Here is a 24023-nt window from a genome sequence, read left to right on the forward strand (position 1 = left end):
CTCATTTTACCACTACTGGTCATTTTATATATTTACTCTTCTGATATAACTGTTGTGTGTGTGTGTGTGTGTGTGTGTGACACCAGTGACCTGAAGACAGACTAATTAAAAATGCATGTCCCATCTGTCACTGTGCACACAGACAAACACACAAGGTTTCCCACATAAGGAACACAAACTGTTGAGATGGGAACCATTTTTATTTAGTTATTCACTTTTTGTAAATGTGATCAGTACGAGTTGTAGAGGATGCATATGTGGGCGGGAGATAGGAAGAGAGACAGACAGACAGAGAGAGAAAGAGGAAGGTGTGTGTGTGTGTGTGTGTGTGTGTGTGTGTGTGTGTGTGTGTGTGGGGGGGGGGTGGTGACAGCTGTTGCGTGAGGACTTGATCTGATTAAATGTGTCCATCTCCAGACCGCCACCCTGTACACCACACACACACACACACACACACACACACACACACACACACACACACACACACACACTTCTCATCACTGATTCCCATCTCTCCTATTTGTCAGTCCACTTTATCAATATAACTGTCAGACATGACTCTCTACATAATGCAGTGCTCCAGCACCAGAGCTGGACAAAGTACACTATTGTACCACAGCACAGCCACTCCTGGGCAAATATTACTCCAATACAAGTCAAACTAAGTATTTTAATGATTTGTATTATGGTATGTTCATTTGTTCAATAATAGGGTGCTACTGACAGGAACTGAAATGAAATGTACATCCTTTTGTTGGTCACTTGGCCTGACCTTTAGTTTATTACACCCAACATCATAAACACTACTGTTTTCACATACTATCTCATACATTTTCTACTGTTAAAACACAACTGCACACATGCACATGCACACATGCATGCAACACTGGCATAAACATGCTTTTCATGTTTCATATCTATACACCCATATAAAGTGGTCTTAAAGACCTATACGTGTGAACATCCAGAACTGTCCAGACTGTTCCTCTCCTTACATCCTGGCCCATTCTGTCTCACACAGTGCTGGTGTATAAATATCACTGCAAATGCAAATTTCACCCACATAAACACATGCATACAGATGTATAACACACACACACACACACACACACACACACACACACACACACACACACACACACACACACACACACACACAAGTATATATTCAAACCCCTAAATCTCTAACCGTCATTCCCCAGCTCCACCTCCTTTGCCTCTCAGTATCTCTCCTTTCCTGTGTGTTGCGCTGGTGTTTTTTCTCCAGGCCTGGCAACCACAAAGAATCACTCAAATCTCACGGGCATCCCTGACCTCATTCATCTCTCTCTCTCCTCTCTCTTTCTCCCCTCTCTCTCTCCCCTCTCTTTCTCCTCTCTCCTCTCTCTCTCTCCTCTCTCCTCTGCCTGCCTTTAAAGGCAGCCTATTTGCTTGTAGCTATTACACAGCATCCCCTCCTCTGGCTCTGGGCTTCTCTTCTGAACTCTTTTCTTCTCTCCTCCTCTATTGTCTCTGACAGAAGAGAGGAACGGCCCCCGGGAGTGATTGACAGGCCAGAAACCCCCAGCAACACAGGGCATTGAGAGAGATAGAGAGGGAGAAAGAGAGAGAGAGAGATAGAGAGAGGAGAAAAAAAAAGAGAGAGAGAGCTAGCTGAAAGCACAGCAGGGTAGGTGAATAATTATTTACTGTGCTTTGTAATCTCTTTAGTGTCCCCCAGTGTCAGATGTGAGTTACTGCCTGTGAAGTGAGATAATATCTATATAAAATATATATTTGTCTACGATTTATTATTATTATTTCTGGCAATCTATCTTTTCACATATGCATCTCAAGACAATATTGTAATGTACTTAATATTCAGTCACAATGTTTTGTCACTTAAATGGTTAGTGACTAACCCTTTACAGTCTTTTCCATAGTCCCGTTATATAAAGCATTTCATACATAAAAGACATAGAGTTCTATATAACATTAAATTGAAAACTGAAACGTGTTTTGGCACTAAAACACTGATGTGGAGGTACACACATGTTGTATATTAGTTAGTTTTACATTATAATGGCTTTTATTATTATTTTCACATTTAATGTATATGCTTTGATTATGTATGTCAGTGTATCCACAATGTTGGCTTTCAATGACATCCACACTGATAATGAATGTGATTTAGTCAAATGGACTTGTATTAAAATTCAGTAAGCCTCATCTCTCCGTTAAGCAGTCTTTCATTTGCCTGCCCTCTTGGCTCTCCTGGGTCAGTCTCTTCGCTCATTTGCAGTCAGTATGCGTTCACATATTTGCCTTTTGGATCTTTTACCATTTCTCTCAGACTCGGTCTCATGCTGTAACAGTCTTTATTTGATCTTACCTGGAGTTATAACTGTTGATTTACTGTAACTATAAGATATTACAAACGCAATATGGTCTGGATATGGAAAGCATCTTAATTGTACTGTTAGAAACTCTGTACCATTACATAGAATAAAACATGGCCTCTATGACCATGACCTCCCAATTAGGAAGTTTGATGTAATCCAGTGATCAGACTGCCGAACTGTGGCTGGTAAAATTTATCTGGCTAAAGTGCTCCAAGGTAACTGAAAATTAAACTCATTATTTGCCATGTCTGCTGCATTTAGGGAGAGGGAAGTCAGAGTCCATTAAACTAGCCTCAGAGGTCACTTGTCAAAATGTCCTGAGTCACTTGATCTCTGCGTCCTATTTAAAGTAAATAGGGCAGGTCTTGCAATGCTGGCGCATAAATATTACAACACGATCACCAGCTGCAAATACAACTCTGCTTTTACAGAGAAAACAGAACCAGGTCATGTACTCACCAGAAAAATGGCCAAGAAGTGTGTGTGTGTGCCAGTGTGTGTGTGTTGAACACAGTCCCAGTGGTGCTGCCTTGGAGAGCTGTTTTCTGACTGCTCAGAGGGTCAAAAGGACGCAGAAACTCCCTTGGCATTGCCCCTGTTGTTTATTTGTTTTCACTCCTACCCAACACAGGGGTATGTATCCGACTGTGTCAGTGCAGGTCCCACAGAGAGAGGCAGCTGGTTTGGTGTGTGTGGTTATCTCTTCAGTGCAGAGAGCTCTACAGCATCCCAACTTTATAATTGCACCATGAAATTAACACACACACTCACACATACGTACGTCTGCGCGTGCGTGCGCACGCACACACACACACACACACACACACACACACACACTCACACATATGTATGCGCCTTGCCCTTTTACGCACACACACACAGCACACACACACACACATGCGGCATTACGGCGCTTGCACACACACACACACAGAGCATGAAATTAATACAAATTAGGCTGCTTGCTCCAACCTTTTTGGGATAAGCAGGGATGTCATTAGTTTCCATGGCTTCCAAAGAGGCCGCAGTGCTGAGAAAACTTCGGAAGTGGAACTTGGGAAGTTCCAATCTCATACCTCTTTAATTTATATATACAGTTCACTAAATAGTGGCCACCACATACAGTATACTCAAGAGTGGCCACCACATACAGTATACTCAACAGTGGCCACCACATACTATATATACAGTATACTCAATAGTGGCCACCACATACACTATACTCAATAGTGGCCACCACATACAGTATACTCATACCCACATACTCCAGTCCTGCCAATGCTTATGAGATGTGTTTGAGATTTGTGTTTGAGATCATGTTTCCAGTTTGCACATCTGTAACAAAAAGAGACCCTGGTAGAAAGAGTTATGTGCAGATGGAGGGCCTAGCATCCCATGCTATCTACACAAACATGCTATACACATGAGGTGGACATAGAAACACATGGTTGTAATGCATTACGGTGGTCACTGGTTTATTGGTCAGATTTATGTGGGTGGTCAAACACGTTAAAATTCTGTTAAAACACATATAAGGGACATCATGAGAGATGCTGCTCTGCTCTCACACACACACACACACACACACACACACACACACACTCACACATATGTACGCTTGCTTGCTTGCGCGCACACACACGCACACACACACACACACACACACGCGCACATACGCTTGCACGCGCACACACACACACACAGAGCATGAAATTAATACAAATTAGGCTGCTTGCTCCAACCTTTTTGGGATAAGCAGGGATGTCATTAGTTTCCATGGCTTCCAAAGAGGCCAGTGCTGCTGAGAAACTGAAGTGGAACTTGGGAAGTTCCAATCTCATACCTCTTTAATTTATATATACAGTTCACTAAATAGTGGCCACCACATACAGTATACTCAAGAGTGGCCACCACATACAGTATACTCAACAGTGGCCACCACATACTATATATACAGTATACTCAATAGTGGCCACCACATACACTATACTCAATAGTGGCCACCACATACAGTATACTCATACCCACATACTCCAGTCCTGCCAATGCTTATGAGATGTGTTTGAGATTTGTGTTTGAGATCATGTTTCAGTTTGCACATCTGTAACAAAAGAGACCCTGGTAGAAAGAGAGTTGTGCAGATGGAGGGCCTAGCATCCCATGCTATCTACACAAACATGCTATACACATGAGGTGGACATAGAAACACATGGTTGTAATGCATTACGGTGGTCACTGGTTTATTGGTCAGATTTATGTGGGTGGTCAAACACGTTAAAATTCTGTTAAAACACATATAAGGACATCATGAGAGATGCGTGCTCTGCTCTTACACACACACACACACACACTCTTACCCACACACACACACACAGAGAACAGTCTAGTTTATGGCACAGGTCTCTCTGAGCTGTCACGACAGCCTTCATGGCACGGAGTTGCACAGAGGGTGTGTGCTGGGTGCTATGGCACAGCAGAATCATCATGGAGGGTCATGGAGGACCAGCAAGACACATGGCCAGTGGTGGGGGGACATCTATGGTGCTGGCGGGAGTCTACCTAGAGCTAAGACATCGGTGGTGCTGGAGGGAGTCTACCTAGAGCTAAGACATCGGTGGTGCTGGCGGGAGTCGTCTACCTAGAGCTAAGACATCGGTGGTGCTGGAGGGAATCTGGTGAGGACTACAGAGAATTTACTGCTTTGTGGGACACACCAATAGCAGTCAAAGGTCAAGGGTAGGGGTCTAGGATGGAGTGCTGCTCATGAGAGCAGGACACATGCTACGGTGGTGCTGAGGACTGACCACACAGATGACCGGTAGTAGGAGACTGGGCTGTGGGCTGTGAACTGGGCTTATGGGATAGGCATGGATTTGTGAGGGAAACAGTAGGGGTCAGAGTGGATCACAAGGGACACAAAACTGTTAAAGAGTCAACTGTTAAAGACAGAGAGGTAACAGAGAATATTAAATGGGGGCAAAAATTACTGCTGACAGACACCAAAACATGGCAAATGTGAAAAGCAGACGGGCAGTGAAGGTAATGCACCAACGAAAACAATGGCAGCATTTAGGACACTGGGGGCAGTGGTCACAGAACAAGGGGCAGTATTACTTAATAATAAATAGTGTGAGAGCAAGAGGACCAAAGCATGTTGGGGTGCGGGTCATTTAGAGCTAGACGAGTCAGGGAATGGTTGCTGTGGTCACTGACAACACTAAGCTGGAGGTGAAGACGTGGAGGCTGCGGGAGGGGAGTGAAAGTGGACTCAGCCTGGAGACGGACACTCAGCTACAGCCCGGCGGGGTCTCTGAGCTGCAGGATGGAACTGAGGGGGACGACGGTGGACTCAGCCTGGAGACGGACACTCAGCGACAGCACGGCGGGGTCTCTGAGCTGCAGGATGGAACTGAGGGGGACGACGGTGGACTCAGCCTGGAGACGGACACTCAGCGACAGCACGGCGGGGTCTCTGAGCTGCACTGAGGGGCATCTTGAGGGCAAGGAGAGGACACTCAGCGGTGGGGGGTGGGGGAGGTGACTCATCTTGGGGCAAGGGACGGGGCATGGGGACTGGGGGTCCAGGGCTGGCAGGGGTCACATGGCGACTGGGGTCCAGGGGTCCTGGGTGTGGAGTTTGGTGTGTGTGTGTGAGTGTGTGAGTGTGTGAGTGTGTGAGTGTGTGAGTGTCTCTGGTGGGATGGGTTGGGGCTATAGCTGTGGGATGGGGGGCAGGTTGAGGGCGTCCAGCGCACTGTGGTAGAGCTCTCTCAGAGCACTCAGCAACAGCAGCCGACAAAACATCTGATTGAAGAGATGAGGCAATGGCTCCTGACAGAGAGAGAGAGAGAGAGAGAGAGAGAGAGAGAGAGAGAGAGAGAGACAGAGAGAGAGAGAGAGGGAGGGAGGGAGAGAGACAGAGAGAGAGAGAGAGGGAGGGAGGGAGGGGGAGGAGAGAGAGAGAGAGAGAGGGAGAGAGATAGAGACAGATAGAGAGAGACAGAGAGAGAGAGGGAGAGAGACAAAGAGGGAGAGAGAGAGAGAGAGAGAGAGAGAGAGAGAGAGAGAGAGAGGAGAGAGGTGGCCAGTCCAAGAGACAGTGGGAGAAAGAGGAGGGGGAGACAGATGAGGTTATAGGTTAAGGACTGAACTCCAAGTGAACTGCTTTAATCACAGGGTCTCTCGCTCATACCACCCTTGACACACACACACACACTCTAATGTATTAACATACTAATCTGACTCACTCACATCTCTCACACACACACACACACACGTCTGATTCAGTACCATAAGGCACACTGCTAATGGCCCGCAGAGGAACACACATCCTGCCAGTATGACTCACTATACACACACCAGCACACTCACGTGGCCCCAGACCATTCTCCAATTTAACTGACCCCTCGGCATTTTAGAAGGTCCACATGTCATGAAGCTATATTGCTATAGTTTTACATAGAGTGATATATTTTGGCATTCATAGTCATGTCAGTGTGTCATCACAGTCAAGATGTGAATCTATGGGCTGCCCGCCACCACAGAACAGCCCCTTAATGTCTGATGGTGAAGATGAACTTGACCTCTGGTGGACGTGGGAAGGGCTGGAGGTTTGGTTAGGTGGTCTCCCAGCATGATAAAAGCATCCGTTAGGGCACTTCTAACAGTGCAGAGTGCTGTTTCACATATTACACAGAAGATGAGAACTCTGCTTTGCATTAATTGTCACTGTTAAAGCAGAGAGGCATTATTTTGGTTTGTTCAAAAGACGTTTTTTCATTTAAGATATTAAGATATTATATTGTACAAAGGGTGGATTGGAGAGGATGCTGAAAAATTAAACTTAAATTCAAATCTTACTCTAATCATCAAAACGGACACACACACACACAGTCACACACACACACAGTCATACATACACACAGTCACACACACAGACATGCACACACACACACACTTACCCCAAGCACATGAACCCTGTTGTAGTAGGAGCTGAAGTCTTTACTCAGAGACACCAGAAACTTACAAACCTGTGAGACAGAGCACAAAGCACACAACATCTATTAACACACACTGACACAGGGTTGTGATGATAAGCAAGGGCCCTGGGTGTCCAAAACACACACAATCTATTGACACACACTTACACTGGGTTGTGATGATGAGCAAGGGCCCTGGGTGTCCAGAGTCTGATTGCAGGATCCAAACCCTTCTTAGGCCTTACACAAGACTTTGAACACTAGTGTGGGTGGTCGAGCTCACTGATTGAGATATCTTTACTAGCACTCAAGAGTTCCATTTCAATTACTTTAGAGGGGGTTGATGTGCCTTTGTGTTTAAGACATCCACAGCCATGCAAACCAAATGAATCTGATTTGTTGAACACTTAATAACCTGCAAACACTAATGATGTTTGTGTTGGAGGCAATTCAACATAATTAATGTCACTAGTAAAATAATGCAACAAGTCCTAGAACATTCAAACTGTGCAACAAAAAGTAAGATATGTATGTAATATTTGCGTTTGTATTTTATGGCATTGCACTTAAATAAAAATGGGTCTATAAATCACCAACAAATGTTCCCTTCTCCCAATAGTAAACAACAACTACACACACACACTTACTTGTTCTTCTCCCAATAGTAAAAAACAACTACACACACACACTTACTTGTTCAGTCTTAAGGTTAACTCTGACCCCTCCTCCTTCTACTTCCAGTGTTCTCCCTGATTGGTCCAGAAGTTCTGAATACGGAATGAGGTAATTGAAGAGAAGGAGCCACTCCCCCTAGGATGTATAAAAGTAGAGGCAAAGACAAGATGACTTAGATTCTGGACCCAAAGAGTAAGTCACACATACTGTACAACAACAATAATGATGCAATGCACTAACCTCTTCTTTCAAGGAGGAGAAGTCCAGCTCTGAGCTCTCAGGGATTTCTGGGTAAATTCCTATGGAGTGACACAGTGGTTGTCAACACCCTTGTAACATCTCACATTGACTACTGCAATGCAATCCTAACAAGCATTCCAAACAAACTCATCCATCGCCTCCAACTCATCTAACACTCTGCAGCACGGATTATCACCCGCACATAGTCCTCCCAACATGTTACACCTCTCCTGATAGAGCTACACTGGCTCCCTGTCTCTCAACAGATCAACTTTAAAATCCCGTTGTTGACATTCAAAGCCCTTCGTAACCTCTGGCCTCCATACACCACAGAGCTCCTACAGACGTATACACCCTCCCGTTCACTACGTTCATCTACAGCTGGATTATTGACAGTGCCAAACATTAGGCTCAGCACAATGGGAGCAAAGGCCTTTTCCTACAGTATGCTGCACTCAAACTGTGGCACTCACTCCCCTCACACATTCGTGCTCTCGACTCCATCTCACAACAGAAGGCAGAATCCATAACCCCCACCCCACCCCACCCCGCCACACACATGTGAATTTCTTTTTTCCAATTTATTCAGTAATTGTTTTTTTTTCCTTTTAACTTTTGTTTTGTTGATAATTTTTTTTAAATTTGTTTAGAGAACAGTAGATTACAACATTGCATTGATAACTGTGATTTTATTTTTCTTTATTTTTGTAAGAATGTTTGTTTTTTCTAAAAAGGTTTGTTGCAAAAAATGTCAGTTGATTACTGCAGATTTTTCACAGAAGACCGAGTCTGAGAAAATGACAATAAAAATGGACAAACAAAAAGACTGTATTGTTTGATATAAAACTCATCAGTGTGTTGCTGTTGATTTGAAAGAGTAATTCAAATGGAGCATGCGTGTATGGTTTTGTTGCAATAATTATATTTTTAGAAAGGATTGTTGAGTTTTGATTGCAGTGTTTCATTTTGGCATAGATGTGAGGTGTTTGTCTATCTAAGTGCTATGTCTTATTTGGCTGTGTGTAGAGTTTTGACGTAATGAGCCAAATTCTGCAAAAAATGTGGAAGCAATAGGCAAAAAACTGTGTGTATGTGTGACTGTGTACCGTCTTGAATTCTAATCTAGTTTGAATTAAACGTTCAATGTGTTTACAAGGCATCAAGGGCATCCTATGAGTATGTTATCAAGGGCATACTATGAGTATGTTATCAAGGGCATCAAGGGCATACTATGAGTATGTTATCCTAATGTACTAATTGATGCTGATAAGGATCAGGCTTGAGAACCTGTTGATACAGACCCTGAAGAAATCCTCTCTAAATGAAGTTGCCATCCACTATCTTCCTGTGTGTGTGTGTGTGTTTGTTTGTGTGTGTGTTGATTTGCATGCTGATGTGCTATATAAGTGCATGTGCATGTTCACTCTTGCATTCCTCAGACCCTAGTGTGGTGTGTGAGAGAGAGTGTGTGTGTGTGTTCGTTGATTTGCATGCTGATGTGCTATAGAAGTGCTATAGAAGTGTGTGTGCATGTTCTGTCTTGCACTCCTCAGACCAGGTTGCTAGTGGTGTGTGTGTGTGTGTATATGTTCCCTTTTGCACTCCTCAGACCAGGGGCCTGTACTACGAAGGGAGCTTAACCTACCCAGATGTAACCCAGGGTTACTTTGTTTAACCGGGGTTGACAAAACCTGGTTATCTTAAGTGGTGTTAATCGGTACTACGACGCTGATTAAGAAGTTGATTTGTTGAGCCGGGGTTAACCCAATTGGAGTTGCGCGTTCACATAAAAGGGGCGGGTTGCAGCGCAAGTCACCACTTTCAATGAGGACCCGATCACCTTATTTTACGGATGAGGAATACACAATTATTATGACAAGTTACAAGGAATTAAAACCCACTCTACGAAAAAAAAAGAAAACGTCGACAGCAAACAAATACGTCGGCAGCAAACAAATACGTCAGCAGCAAACAAAGCAAGGCAAGGCTGTTGGCAACGTATTGCAGATCAGGTAGCCTAAATGCCTGAAAGTAAAGTTTTATTTCCACATGTTCCACAACTATGTGTTGCGGAGGATTAATAGACATAGACATAGACATTTCAGACATAGGATTAATGTATGAAATGAGTTGAAATAATTCAATTGCCTATTTAGAGTTCATAAAAAGGCCTACAGATGCAACGCAATTCAGAAGATATAGATATAGATTAATAAGGATAATTGGATGTTTAAGTAGCCCCCATTGACTGATTTAGTGTATGCCTAATCCTATGAACATTTCAGATGCAACACCATTGCCAAACGCACATGGCAGCAGGTGCAAATGAAACACAAAAACATTATTCAAAATAGTAGGTTTATATAGTTATAGCTTGCATTAATATTTATTAATTATGAAAATATGTTGTATGCTTATAGCCTTCACTTGGCCTCTGTTTTACAGCTAACAAGAAAAAGGTGTCTTTGAACACTACTGTAGGAGGAAAGGCACCAGAGTGTTTTACAGTAGCAGAGGAGTTGGCCATCGCAAATAATAGTGGAAGGCCGATTATGGAGGGGGTTGAGGGAGGCATTCAGTCGGATCCTGGTGCTGTGGAAATGTGCAGCCTTTATGTGCAGGGTAATATGACATTCAAGTTTTATGTTAAAATGGTGATTTTAATTTATTATTGTATGTCTGATTTATTTTCGGACATACAGTATTCTTGCTCAGATGTTCAGCATCACCGATGGAATAATTGTCCGCTGGCAAAATATCAACGAAAGGCACATTATCTGCTCTATCGTAAGGGCATTGCTACAGCGGGTGACATTATAGACGTCTGCCTCGATCAGCTGACAATGATAACGAATTCCCTTGGCTGAGAATCTATATCTTTCATAAAGAATATTGTTAGGTAATGTCAGCGGATTCTGGCGGTCTCTAAAAACCCTCACCCTGCGAATGTCGTATGGAACATCCAGGTACGCAGACATTGTCTCGGGAGAAGTTGTTAGTGGAGGGGTGGTACTTATAAAGGGTGTGGTTAAAAGGAAACCTCGTGTTAACCAAGAACATAACCTGCTCGGAGCAGGTTTGAGATGCAGCGTAAATTGCCATGGCAGCATACCTCGGTTAAAACCTATCCACTTTTCGTAGTACGGGCTAATCGGGAAGTTACGCCACACGTGATCAAGTTACTCTCGAAGTTACCCAGATAAGCCAGTAACTGCGCTTCGTAGTACAGGCCCCAGGTTGCTAGTGTGTGTGTGTGTGTGTTTTTACGTTTACCTTCCTGCACTCCTTTCTCGTAACTGCTGAAGAGGGTGTGTAGGCGTGCACAGTTATACATCACAAAGACCCCGCCCCTTGGGCCCTTGGTGGACACACCCCCCTCTCTCTGCACATCCAGAGTCACCTGAGAGCAAGATGACACACACACACACACACACACACACACACACACACACACACACACACACATTAACAACCAACATCCAACACATTTTAACATCACACTTGCGCTTTCTTGTCTTTTTGCACTGCCACGGTGAGGTGTACTAAAACATATACCCACCCCAGACAAAACAAATACACAATGGAAAACAATTGCTACGGGGACCAAAACCTACTCACTGGACTAGTGTGAACAGTTGACAACAACTCAAATCTGACCGTCGCGGAGGTCATGACTCTGATGATGTCATCCCATGTCTTTCCTGAGAATGAATATGAAAAGTATTCATCATATTCCTTTATTTAACACACACACACACACACACACACAAGTAATATACACTCACCTCCAACCTGGTCTCCATATTTCATTTCAGATGCCTCCTTCATCTGGGATCTCCTCACTCTGAGAGGGACAGAGCATGAGCTCACTACATGCATATGCACAAACATACTTCAAACTGTCCTTCATTTGCACTGGCTTGCTTTGTTCCACACACCACACACACACACATAAGCTGTTCTTACTGTAAATACTGGGCAGCACTGAGTTGCACTCCTGGGGTCTTCACTGGCCCACACACCACTAGTCTCTGTGGGAGAGGAAGGGTGGTGAAGCAGCAGAAGGGTGAGCAAGAGGCTATCACACCAAACCAAGTAGGCTTCACACAACACTAATCAATTCCGGCAAGTGTCAGTCACACACACACACACACACACACACGCCTGCTGGGGAGCTCATTCAGAAATAGCTGTGTAGTACTCCAAACTCCTCCGTGCTGTGCTGTGCTGTGCTGTGCGCAGTGTCTGAGCAACACCTCTGAGGTCTGAATGGGATGCTCTGTGCACCTCTGTGCAGTTCTGTGCACCTGTGTGCAGTTCTGTGTACCTGTGTTGCCGTGGCTCCAGACGCTCTCCAGAGCATAGCTGTCTGCTGCTGACGGAACTCATCCTGACAGGAAGTGACATGCAGGACAGTCATGGCGACCTAAACAAAAAACCAAGAGGGTTACCCAGGTCATGATCTTGGAACAGGTGTGATTTACCTGATTCACTTGGAGATTAATATTTTCATTGACATTTAACTAGTCCCACACGTCTTTAACGTCCTGTTTAACTAGGTGTTTTTACTGTGTTGGGCTGGCTAGGTCAAAATGTGCTTCTGAAAGGCATTAGTTGTCTGCATGGTGCACATATGGAGCAGAGCAAGCAGACATGTGTGCTGGGTCCAACAACCCAGCAATAAGTAGTGGGTGCCACACATCACACAGGCTTATTCATTTGTCAACACAGCGGCACGTTCTTCTAGCGGTTCATCTAGTGCAGTGTTTTTCAAACTTTTTCAGACCAAGGACCACTTAACCAATAAAAAAACCTCACGGACCACCTAGCTAAAAAAAAAAAAGAGTAGACCTACTTTAACAGTATATTACACAATAGGCCTACTCACCTTGCTTATTGTGTCAGAGAATTCATATGATTAAAACTGCCGTATCTTACATAGGCATGTTACATACAAGTTGGTTCAACATTGCAAACTCATCTATATTATATTTTACCATGTCTGCTCACAGACCACTTGGGATAGCTTGCGGACCGCCAGCGGTCCCCGGACCACACTTTGAGAAACACTGATCTAGTGGAACAGATGGAAGTGGGACCATAGCCTGTGTCCATATGACATGGTATGGCAGCCGTCACCTGACTGGTGCGAATAAGGAGCTCTTGAGCAGTGTGTGGGAGAGCATGCGAGAGGGAAGAAGACAGGACGGCCACCCACCGAACCGTCAGCTCCTGCGGCTACTCTGTCCAACTGGGCCAGGTGGGCTATCGCCTCCCTTTGGACTAGACACAGAGAACAGCGGAAGAAAGTGGAAGAAAAGCAGCAGAGAGGAAGAGAGTCAAATGCATCATCTCACACAAAGACAACAAGAACACACTTGAAAACAAACAAACCCAATGGATGTGCAGTGAGGGAGTGGTAAATGGTGAACAATGGATTGCTTCACAAATGTTCCCTTCAGTGGTCAAACAGGCTAAAATATTGACTCTGTAGTGCTTTTCCAGAGCACTTTAACACTATTAAGACTTCTATCCACTATGAAAATGACCTCAGTACCACACAGCCTACAAAGCCAAATGCTCCGGAGAGCTAGTTTGATACCGTTTATGGTCATATCTTTGGCACATGCATGTCAAGATGACACCAGTACTTTGCTGTGTTTCAAAAGGGTTGAACCGATCATGAGACTGATGGACTGAACATAGCTGAAGATTGATGGAAATTTCTCCATGCCAAGCAAGGGCCCATTACACTAAGCCATAAAGCTTGAAACTTAATAAATAGCACGGAAACTGCACAATGATAAAAAATAATAATAATAATAATAATAATGTCAGCACATGATGGCTTCGCCCACATTCATGTTTCACTACCTCTCCATGCTTACCTGTGCAGGTGCCCAGACTGGGGTCGTATCCCACAAGGCCCTGCTCCTGGACCACCTCTTTCAGGTTAATCTTCACCTCCTCTTCCCCCCTGTGCTTCCCTCTCTCCATCTCTTCTCCTCTGCTTCTTCTCTTTTCTTTCTCACACTCCTTCTCTCGGTGGGGAGAGCTGCGCAGCTCCTCAAGCACTTTTTGCTCTCTCTCCTCATTGCTCCAACTGCCGGGCACAGTTGGCCAATCAACACCCAGTGCATTGAGGAAGTTGATGATGTCACTGTCTTCTGGCAGAGCCGGGCAGTACAAAACAGAGTACCTAAACGGCACAGCAGTGTTACACTCTATAGACCCTTTCATCAATAAAAACAAAAACAATGCTTGAACGTTCTATTTGGGCCCCAATCTACTTCCTCTACATTAAGATAACATATGGAATGTTAAAAAGGAAGTCTTGTGGGGCCAACTATGATGCTGAGAATGGAACTCTCTTGAAAGGGTCCATATGAAACAGTGACTCATAACCCATCCAAGCCTACACAGTGAGAAAGTCACATTAGATTTATAGTATAGTATAGTATAGTATAGTATAGTATATATACTCTTTTGATCCTGTGAGGGAAATTTGGTCTCTGCATTTATCCCAATCCGTGAATTAGTGAAACACACTCAGCACACAGTGAGGTGAAGCACACACTAAACCCGGCGCAGTGAGCTGCCTGCAACAACAGCGGCGCTCGGGGAGCAGTGAGGGGTTAGGTGCGTTGCTCAAGGGCACTTCAGCCATGCCTACTGGTCGGGGTTCGAACCGCCAACCCTCCGGTTACAAGTCCGAAGCACTAACTAGTAGGCCACGGCTGCCCACTTCACCCCCATTTCTTTCAGTCGAAGCCTTTGTTTCCTGATGATTTCATGTTAATATCACGTAATCTACCAGAAATTAAGACTGAGATGAAGACTTCTGGATCTGCTTTACGTTCCTTCCCAATTTTTCTTTCTTTTTTAATCTGGCGTGAGTCAAAAATACACAAAAGCCAACACACGCACCTCTTCACTAATAGGAACACTTACCCATGTCTTCTCAGAAGAACGCCCAGATGGTCTGCAATGAGAACTGTGCGTAGCTGTCCCAGAGTAAGTGTCTGTGAGGTGATGTGTGTGTCTCTGGTGTGCAGTGCAGGACAGTTGAGCAGCACACACCCTTCCCTCTGGGACGCTGACGGGCGAAGGTACTCGGCCGCTCGGCTCAGAACTCTCCGGAAAGCAGCAGGGTGGTCCACACACACACGCAGACCTTCTGCCACTACCTCAGCTCCACTGAGTGGCAACACACCACTTCCATGTGCCGACGACACATTATTCAGCACTGCTGGGGGCACCTGTACCACAAACATGCAGAACACACATCACATGTAGGCCCATTTCATCTCCCAAGCACAAGCGAAGTGAAATGTGAGACCAACAAAAGCAAAAGGCAAACATACCATACACATACACATACACATACACACACACACACACACACACACACACTCATATACATCAATTTTCGACTCTGCATGCCCCTTGTGCACAGAAGCGTCCAACTGACCCACTTAGTACGGGCACTGGGGGGTTAATAATTTCTGCCGCAGGGTTCAAACGTTTGGTCGATTACGGCAATGTCAACTAGCTGGACTAGACGACCAATATGATGACAATAATAATTTCGGCTTCACAATCATAACTGACAATGTTATTTACAAACTAGATGAAGCAGATTCCTCGTTGGCTAGCTGGCTACTTAGCGAGCATACTTCATGAAAGCTGAGCAAGCTATCCTGTCAGCCGTCCTGTCAACGACAACGTGCAAAGGCACGCGTCAAAAAGGTCAGCCATGTGTGTAATGCGAATGAATTCATTCAGCCAAACACACAAGCAACAAATAATATTATAAGCATTACATGTGAAAAGGATGACGCTTACCTGTCCACCTTCATACATAGCAGTTAAAACCGTGTTTGGCGAAAGGAAGTCTCGGTTTCGGAGATTTTTCGCACTGCTTTCTTTGAACCAGAGCTTCTCTGGCTCATTCAGGACCCTGTCTCCGCCACAAGAACGCGTAGTCTCGGTTTCATCTCGGAGCTTCACCCGTAATGCCGAGTTCAATGCTCGGACAGTGGAGATGATTCGAAAGGGCGACTCTTCCTCGTTCTCCATTATACTCTCGATGAAGACATCGTCAAAATAAGAGACCAATAAAGGTGTGGTTCTTTAGGTATATGAATAAGGTTGTGTATATTAATATCTGCGATGCTGCCTACTATTGCGCGTTGTTCTTGCCGGAGTCTATCGATTAACAATTTACAGTCCACAGTGTGCAATGCGGAACTCAATGGTAAAAAAATGTTTGTAGGAGACCGATTATCGTGTTGCACCGGAAACATAGATGTGTACCAGACCATTGCTGTGGCCATTTTGGATGTGGCAGAAGTCTGTATTAGCCTTGGAGAACCACATAAAAGAACCCAGAGGCAAATTTGAATTTGCTCTGCAAGAGCATAAAGTCTGATAAAGTCTACCCTTAAAAGAAAGGTAGCCTACATAATCCCTTACAGAAAACTGTAAAACTGTATTTTTGTAAGGGATACCCCATCACCTTAATGTCATAGGCTACACTCTTCTAGTGGCGTAATGTCATCATCACTATGGTAGTATCACAGTAAATAGCCAGCATATCCTCATTTTCTCTCTGGAAAATAAAATGGATTGGCTAAGGCATCAGACTGAAGATGCTGCCAGATACATTCTCCTACAAGCCCTATTAAAGTCAGCCTAGCCCAGCCAAGCCTAATTTCCCATTACAAACAAATAGCCTAACTGCAGTAACTGCAGTTTTTCTGAAGTACAATGCAGTGGGCCTACAATATGTTTATGTCTAAAACATTGCATTTCGCAATAAAGTACAGTAGGCTTTTATGTAGTGCAACCATATGAATGGCAAATAATTCCTCCAAAATTGACGTTTTGATGGGCCTACTCAGAAAATGGTTGGCTCTTCAAATAGTGCAGTTATATTTTGTAAGGGCCTGTTAAGCTACTCACACTCTCTTTCATGTCATCAGCTACAGAACCCCCTGGCCCATTGAGGCCACCCTCATAGGCCCTCCCTCCTTATTCCTGTTCCAGCCAGGTTTCATTTTAATGCGTTTGGTGTACATTTAGTCTCCTATATTTTTCTGAAGTGCAATGCACTTTCATGACCAAAATACTGCATTCCTGCTCATGAACCACAGTTTTGACTCATGAAGAAGAGTATAATTGTTTTTTCACTTTTTTGTGGAAAACAAAAGATCAGTGTCTGCCTGTATACGTCCCAACAACTTTAAAATAATGTGTGAAGATGTTACCGTACGCCAACAGGAGACCATTTTTTAAGTGTCTTCATGACCTGTCCTCATTTTTGTGTTTCACAATTATGTAAGCCTCTCACCAAAACCAGTTTTTACAACACTGCACAACAAGCTGCCCCCAGCATGAACATATCTGATAACAAAGGGATCAGATAAGGGGGGGGGACAAAAATGAATACACAGGTACTGAATCATTTCGTCTTTTTGCACTTGTAATATATCAACCCCCTAGTGGTCTTTGGTTTTGTTCTCTAGGTCAAACAGTGATCAGCCTAAATTAACATTATACACAGATGCAATTGGGTTCAATTGTTGTTACACATAATGACTTTAATTTTAAAAGACTGTACATCTGTACAGTACACCAGATTACAAGCATTCAATATTGTGGTATATATGTAATCTTAATGCCAAAAATTGACAAACAATAAACCACAAAATAATTTGTGATAATGGATATGGATGCCATTCTTGGCTGACACGAAGTTCCCGGTGGCGTATCATTAGTCTGGCGATCCGGGAGAAAACGTGTCATTCCAGAACAGTATCCTTCAGGTTAGAACCATGATGGAGTCTCCAACACACACTCCACCACCCAAGCCATGTCAATCAACCACCTGACGTCCTCGTTTTGCGAGGAGTGATGGAAACGGAATCAATATGCAGCTGTCAATCAAAGGCCAGCTGCATTATGGGTTCCGTTACCATCCCAGTCGCTGATGCCAGTGGTCGTGCCAGTCATTCTGTCCTGTCCTGACCTTGGATTAACTTGATTTAGATGTCACTCCTTCCAGGAAAGGAAAAAATATTGTTTATTTATCTTGGTTCATCTGCAGTTAGAGGAGTCTTGAAAAACCTGTTCCCTATCAGGAAAGGATGAGAGAGGGAGGGGTTAACCAGAGGAGATGTCAAAGAGAGATGTCTGAGTAGAAAAGGTAGAAAGTTAAAAATGGTCGCTTTTGGAGGGATGAAAGTTAGGAGAGAGATCAGAAAAAGCACACCTTCATTTACAACAGAGTCAGGTAGGCTACACACCCATGAACTTACACATGCACGCACGCACACACACACACACGCACGCTCACTCACTCACACACACACACATCAAAGGAGCAGCAAGTCACAGGAGAAGGGCAGGATGAAAGGATTCATTTGAAGGGATTTCTCTGGCAGAATTGGCACTCTTTGATGAGAAAAAAGCAGAAGTAAAAGAGGATGAGAGGAAGAGAGGAGTATGGCTGGAGAGGGGGAGCCAGAAAAAACGAAAGAGAAAAATGTCAGTTTGAAGACTGACATTATAGGCAAGGGACTAAGGACACAGATCATTTTTTTGAGAGTGAGAAAAAAATGAAAGAGTGCCCATGAAGAGAGGTAAAAAAGGTAGATCTTGATTTACCTCTTTCTGTCTTCTTCTCCTTAAAATGCCACCATTGCGCTCTTGTGTGTTGTTCGCTGGAGATCTGCATGTGAGTGTTTGAGTCTGTCTATTTATGCAAGCTCACTTCCTCTTCACTTGTCCCACTCTGGTTTTCACTTTCACTTCTTCACTTGGCCAGACCAGCCCCTCCCCTCCTCTTGTGCTCGCTCTCCTTCAGACACAACCTCAAATCACAGACTCAACTGTCACACACACACAGTCAACCATATCCAGTCAACCATTAAAGTTATATGGCAGTGCCATCAAGTTGTAAGTTACCATGTTAAGAAATATCATAACAAAACGTACTTTTAACAAAATACATATATATTGAAGACACTCAAAAATATGTTCACACATGAAGTTCTTGCACTGTTGCACTGTTGGACTTACTCATTTGCACTATCACCATGACACTCATTCACACAGAGCACCTTACCTTACTATGCACAGAGAATCACAGGCTCAGTCCCTGCCTCAGTCATTGCAAGCGCCTCTTGATTGATTAATCACCCACTATGTGGATACTGTTTTTAGAATTGATTTAGATTAAGTGTTAGTATGTTAGAGTTAGTATAAATTGTATTTTAGTATATTTAGTATATTCTTTATCTTCTACTGTCCTTATTGCTTAGTTGTGTTTTTTATATGATATACTTTTAATTACTTTTTCTGCTGTTAGTGTGTGTGTGTGTATTGTCTGTATGCTACTGAGACCTTGAATTTCCCCTGGGGATCAATAAAGCATCTATCTATCTATCTATCTATCTAATCACACCCACACATTCAGTTTATGTGTGGGCGGCAAGATAAACTCTTAGTAAATCTTATAATATATCTCATAAATGGTTGTCGAACAAATAAACAAATTCTACAACTCTCTACTCCTCCCCTAGCTTTTGGAACTTTGAACTTTTTCAAGGATTACACCCAGACCAGGATTAAATGAGCCTGTTTCATTGTGATATTACAACTAGACCAGGATTAAATGAGCCTGTTTCATTGTGATATTACACCCAGACCAGGATTAAATGAGCCTGTTTCATTGTGATATTACAACTAGACCAGGATTAAATGAGCCTGTTTCATTGTGCTATAACAAATCAACTGTGTTAATGCTCTGTTTTAGATCAACATTATTAATACACAAAGGAATGATCAAATATCTTCATAAATAGCTTGTCTGTTGCAGTCAATGCCATTTCATCCGGTTTTTTTTTTCAACCAAGAAAAACTGTAATGATAAACAGATTATGTTGAGTAAATCATACACATCCAGTCACAAAGTGTTTTTGTTTTAGATGCATTTTCATCGCTGTTTTTATTCAGAATTATTCAAATGTTCAATTTAATTTTATTTGGGTAAACGCTGGTGATTATTCAGTGTATTCAAATTTCCTTTTTTCTGTATACTGGTAAAACATGACTTATTAAAAAAATTAATATTATGCAATATTGCACACTCTGATTCACTTTTGCATTTATGCACTGTAAAAAATGACACAGTAGGAATGCATGAAAAAAATGAGGCAACTTATTACACGTGAAAATATTAGGGAAAAATATAACCCTATTATTTTTAAGAATATACACTTTAACAAATCATGGAAATTTACTTAAATTATTCATGTATACAAAAACAAATTGTGTAAAATATCTCAATGCAATTAAGCATATTCAAAATAAATCAAGGAAATTTCCCTGATTTTTTCTGGTTAATATCGCATGATAAAGTCATGTGTAATATAGTTGCCTCACTTATTTTGAGTAGTTATGCATGTTTTAAATAAGTCTATTACTATATATTTTAAAGGATGTGGTGTATATACACAATTAGAGAGTCAGTATTTCATTTAACAGCATTTATTCAGTGTAAATTAAACCTGACGTTGAGGAAAAAAAAAATAGAGATATAACAAACATATCATCTTCATCAACATCTACACAAAATCCTCCAACTCTCCATAAAAAAAAGCCAAACTGAGTAATCCTGGGACAAAGGGGCCTTGGTCAAACAGGTAACCAAGGACCCAATTGTGACTATGAATGAGATCCAGAGTTCCTTTAAGAAGATGAGAAGTGTAAAGAAGGACAAACATCAGTTCAAAATTGTTTTTACACAACAATTCTACTACCAAATTTAGTTTTTTCTTGTCACGCTGCAGGCAAGTTGTGTGAGAGGCTATATGTGCACAATAATGCTTCTACTTTGTTTTTTCACATTACAAAACAAAACATACCCATGCATTTCAACAATGTGGCTGACCAGGATATGATGCCGTCTTGTGCAGTGTGTCACGGTGCTCAATCTCTTATATTCCTCCATTGTTTCCTCTCCCCCTGAACTCTTCTCCAGAACCTCCTGGACCATCTATGGGTAAAAGAGAAACAATAACGGTGATACACTTGTAAAGAGAAAACTTACCTGCACCCTCTAAAAACACAGGAGATGTATTAAAGTGTAACTCAAGAGTACAAACAACCTAGGGTATATTTATGGTAGTGTGGTAGCAAAATTGTGTTAATTGGTGGAGTTTGAATGGGCATAGGCTACAGTGAAAGCTAAGGGGGCAGCAAGCATGTTGAAAAAACAAACGCCATTTTAAACCACTGGCAGTGCTCAAAATATGATTACACTTGGTAGTGTGGTGAGGGTCTCTACAGACAAACTAAAGTGTTATAAACTTTTGAAAGTGTACAGGGAGATTATAACAAGACCTGTATCTGAAGGAAGAAAATTGCCTAGATTCGTGTTCCGTTAACGTCAAATGAGCTGGCTGCTTGATCTTGCAGTACTGGATCTGCAAGCAGATCTGGCTGAATCTAAAAACATGCCTTACGCTTCAGCCAGATCTGTGTAGTGCTGCAAGATTGAACGTGTCCGCTTGATTTGACACTACCGAACACGGCCCAGGCTTCCGCATTTGGAGGACAGACAAGGATTTCTCCTAGTGAGATTTTAATTTTAATTGCTCAACTATTTGGCCTTTTCTGCTGCATCCCCTATGGCAGAGGTGTTCTCTCCTGCACCAGGAGATTGATGTCCCTTGTTTGAAGAGGACCTCTCCATATCACTTGAAGAAATTAGAGTAGAAGAACCTGCTGGCACAAATTCTGCCAAAACACAAAATTGGAATCTTAAAGGGTTGCTTTAAGAATTTAAGAAATTCAGTTTCCAATTTTAGTTCATTTAATTCAACTAAAGGGTAACAAAATCTTTTTTACCTTACCCACTGGCCAAGTGATCTGATATCAGATGCATGCAAACATGGATTTTAAATTTATTAGCTAAGCTCACATAAAACCTTACCTTCTTCAATGAAACTTTCATAAGAAAAACAGGATGCAGTTTGAGGTACTTTTTTAGTCCACGGTACTGGACTTTGATGAGCATTTTGCCAACCCTGTTAAAACAAACAAAATCCATAATTATATAAACACAAGAACCACAATTGACTATCAGCAGTATATCAACTAACTTAACTAGCAAAGGACTTCCAAAATTCATTCTGACATCATTTACCATGTAGGCTACCAAATGTTTTAACCGCAGACAAATAGAAGTGTTTGTGTTCAAATATCTTAACATAATCGCTAAATAACACAAATAAAACCAACAGACACTTAACTAATATCAATACTATTACTGAGAATGGACAATGCACCTAACCTTAACCAACAACACTAACAGTTACCTTACACCACGTGTATGCTACAAATGCCTAAAAGAATGCCCTGGTGGTCTCGGCTAACGTTAGCTACGAGCAAAATATATATAACCCGAATTAAAAGCAAATACTGTTCAGTTCAATCAAACGTCAATTAGTTGACAGACTGCTTTAATTAGTCAGTCAACAGATCCCTTAGTGCCAGACAAGCATTTGACACCACACTAGATCGCTGTGGAGTCCTGGCTAACTAATGTTAACCAGCATCGTTAGCATGTTAGCTATTCCCTCAGTGGCTATTAAAATTCCAACCATCTTTTCAAATTGGTTACAAAAAGATTAAGACGTCGTCGACTCCAATAATATATTAATGTCAGTTTAGAGTGTCCCAAGTATTACAAATGATTATAAACTTGGCCATTTCAAATTGATAAGGTTATAATATAACCTACCGAAGTTAAGGTTAGCTTGCTGGTTAGTTTACCAACCATCTGAGTAGCAGCTAGCTTCTACAGCTAACGTTAGCGACCTTGCTACTGTTAAGCTAACTTCACCAATATTTCCTAGTAGGTCAAACACGTTGGTATGAAAATATATACCTGTGATGTGACATTACTTAATTGTATATTTGTAGTAGTTTTCATGCTAGCTTTCACAAGTAGCAGGAACAAAATACTTTACCTTTACTATTCCATGCTGAACTTCAATGGCGTCCGTCTTTTGAGGCATTCTTTCAAAATCTCAACTGAAGGACGTTTTTCAGATGTTCAAAATATTTGAGGAAAAGGCTGCACATTTATCAGCTTAGAAATTGTGCAACTTCCCACAATTCTTTTAGGGAACATTTTCTCTGAATATTTTTCTCAAAAAATGTAGTTGATTTATTTGGGGGAAAACATAATAGTTATTTTTTTAAGGCGACTGCTTCAAGAAATTAAGTCATACTTGATTTTTTGTGTGTAATTTCCTTGGCACCAGGATTCATTTTTTACAGTGTGGCCAACTGTCTTGCCTTCAATAATCAAAATGAAAATTGTCTTAGTAATTATGTGCATGATTCATGTGTTTTTGTTTCTACATGCATTTACATTTTTGTTTATACAACAAACTAGAACTAGAACTAATATCCTGATTAATTTAGTGACAGACGAGCTATGTCAGTAATCCACACTTACATCACGTGTTTGTGACACTATATCTAATAATCTTAGATATTGGACTAGGACCGATCAAATTCAAATCATTAGTTCTTAGCAAGTATTTTTTTTATTTTATTATTTCTTTAATTTCATTCTATTTTATGTTCTTATTTTAGTTCATTGTTCTTGGTACAGAATAGTCTTCCTAAAGAGATGACATACAACCAAATTATAAATTATCTTTAGAGGTTA

At 42.2% G+C, this 24023-nt stretch overlaps 1 protein-coding gene across 2 annotated transcripts; it reads right to left on the reverse strand.

The window, feature by feature from the left end:
* Positions 1-51: 51 nt before the first annotated feature.
* dalrd3 (DALR anticodon binding domain containing 3) lies at positions 52-16555 on the reverse strand. Of its 2 annotated transcripts, XR_007193415.1 has the most exons (14): positions 16121-16555; positions 15227-15534; positions 14164-14474; positions 13494-13558; positions 12603-12701; positions 12242-12306; positions 12061-12119; positions 11894-11976; positions 11549-11675; positions 8276-8334; positions 8054-8170; positions 7343-7411; positions 6028-6212; positions 52-80 (listed from the first exon to the last, which is right to left on the reverse strand). XR_007193415.1 is itself a non-coding variant. In XM_048241846.1 (13 exons), the coding sequence occupies exons 1-13, from the start codon at positions 16352-16354 to the stop codon at positions 6093-6095; spliced, it is 1716 nt and encodes a 571-aa protein (XP_048097803.1). In that variant the 5' UTR covers positions 16355-16555; the 3' UTR covers positions 6016-6092. The 2 variants fall into 2 exon arrangements, 1 of the variants encoding a protein (XP_048097803.1); XM_048241846.1 differs by lacking the exon at positions 52-80 and having other exon boundaries at positions 6016-6212.
* Between the last annotated feature and the right edge of the window lie 7468 nt (positions 16556-24023).

This window comes from Alosa alosa, chromosome 4 (genome assembly GCF_017589495.1).
Source record: "Alosa alosa isolate M-15738 ecotype Scorff River chromosome 4, AALO_Geno_1.1, whole genome shotgun sequence".
NCBI classification, from domain to species: Eukaryota; Metazoa; Chordata; class Actinopteri; order Clupeiformes; family Clupeidae; genus Alosa; species Alosa alosa.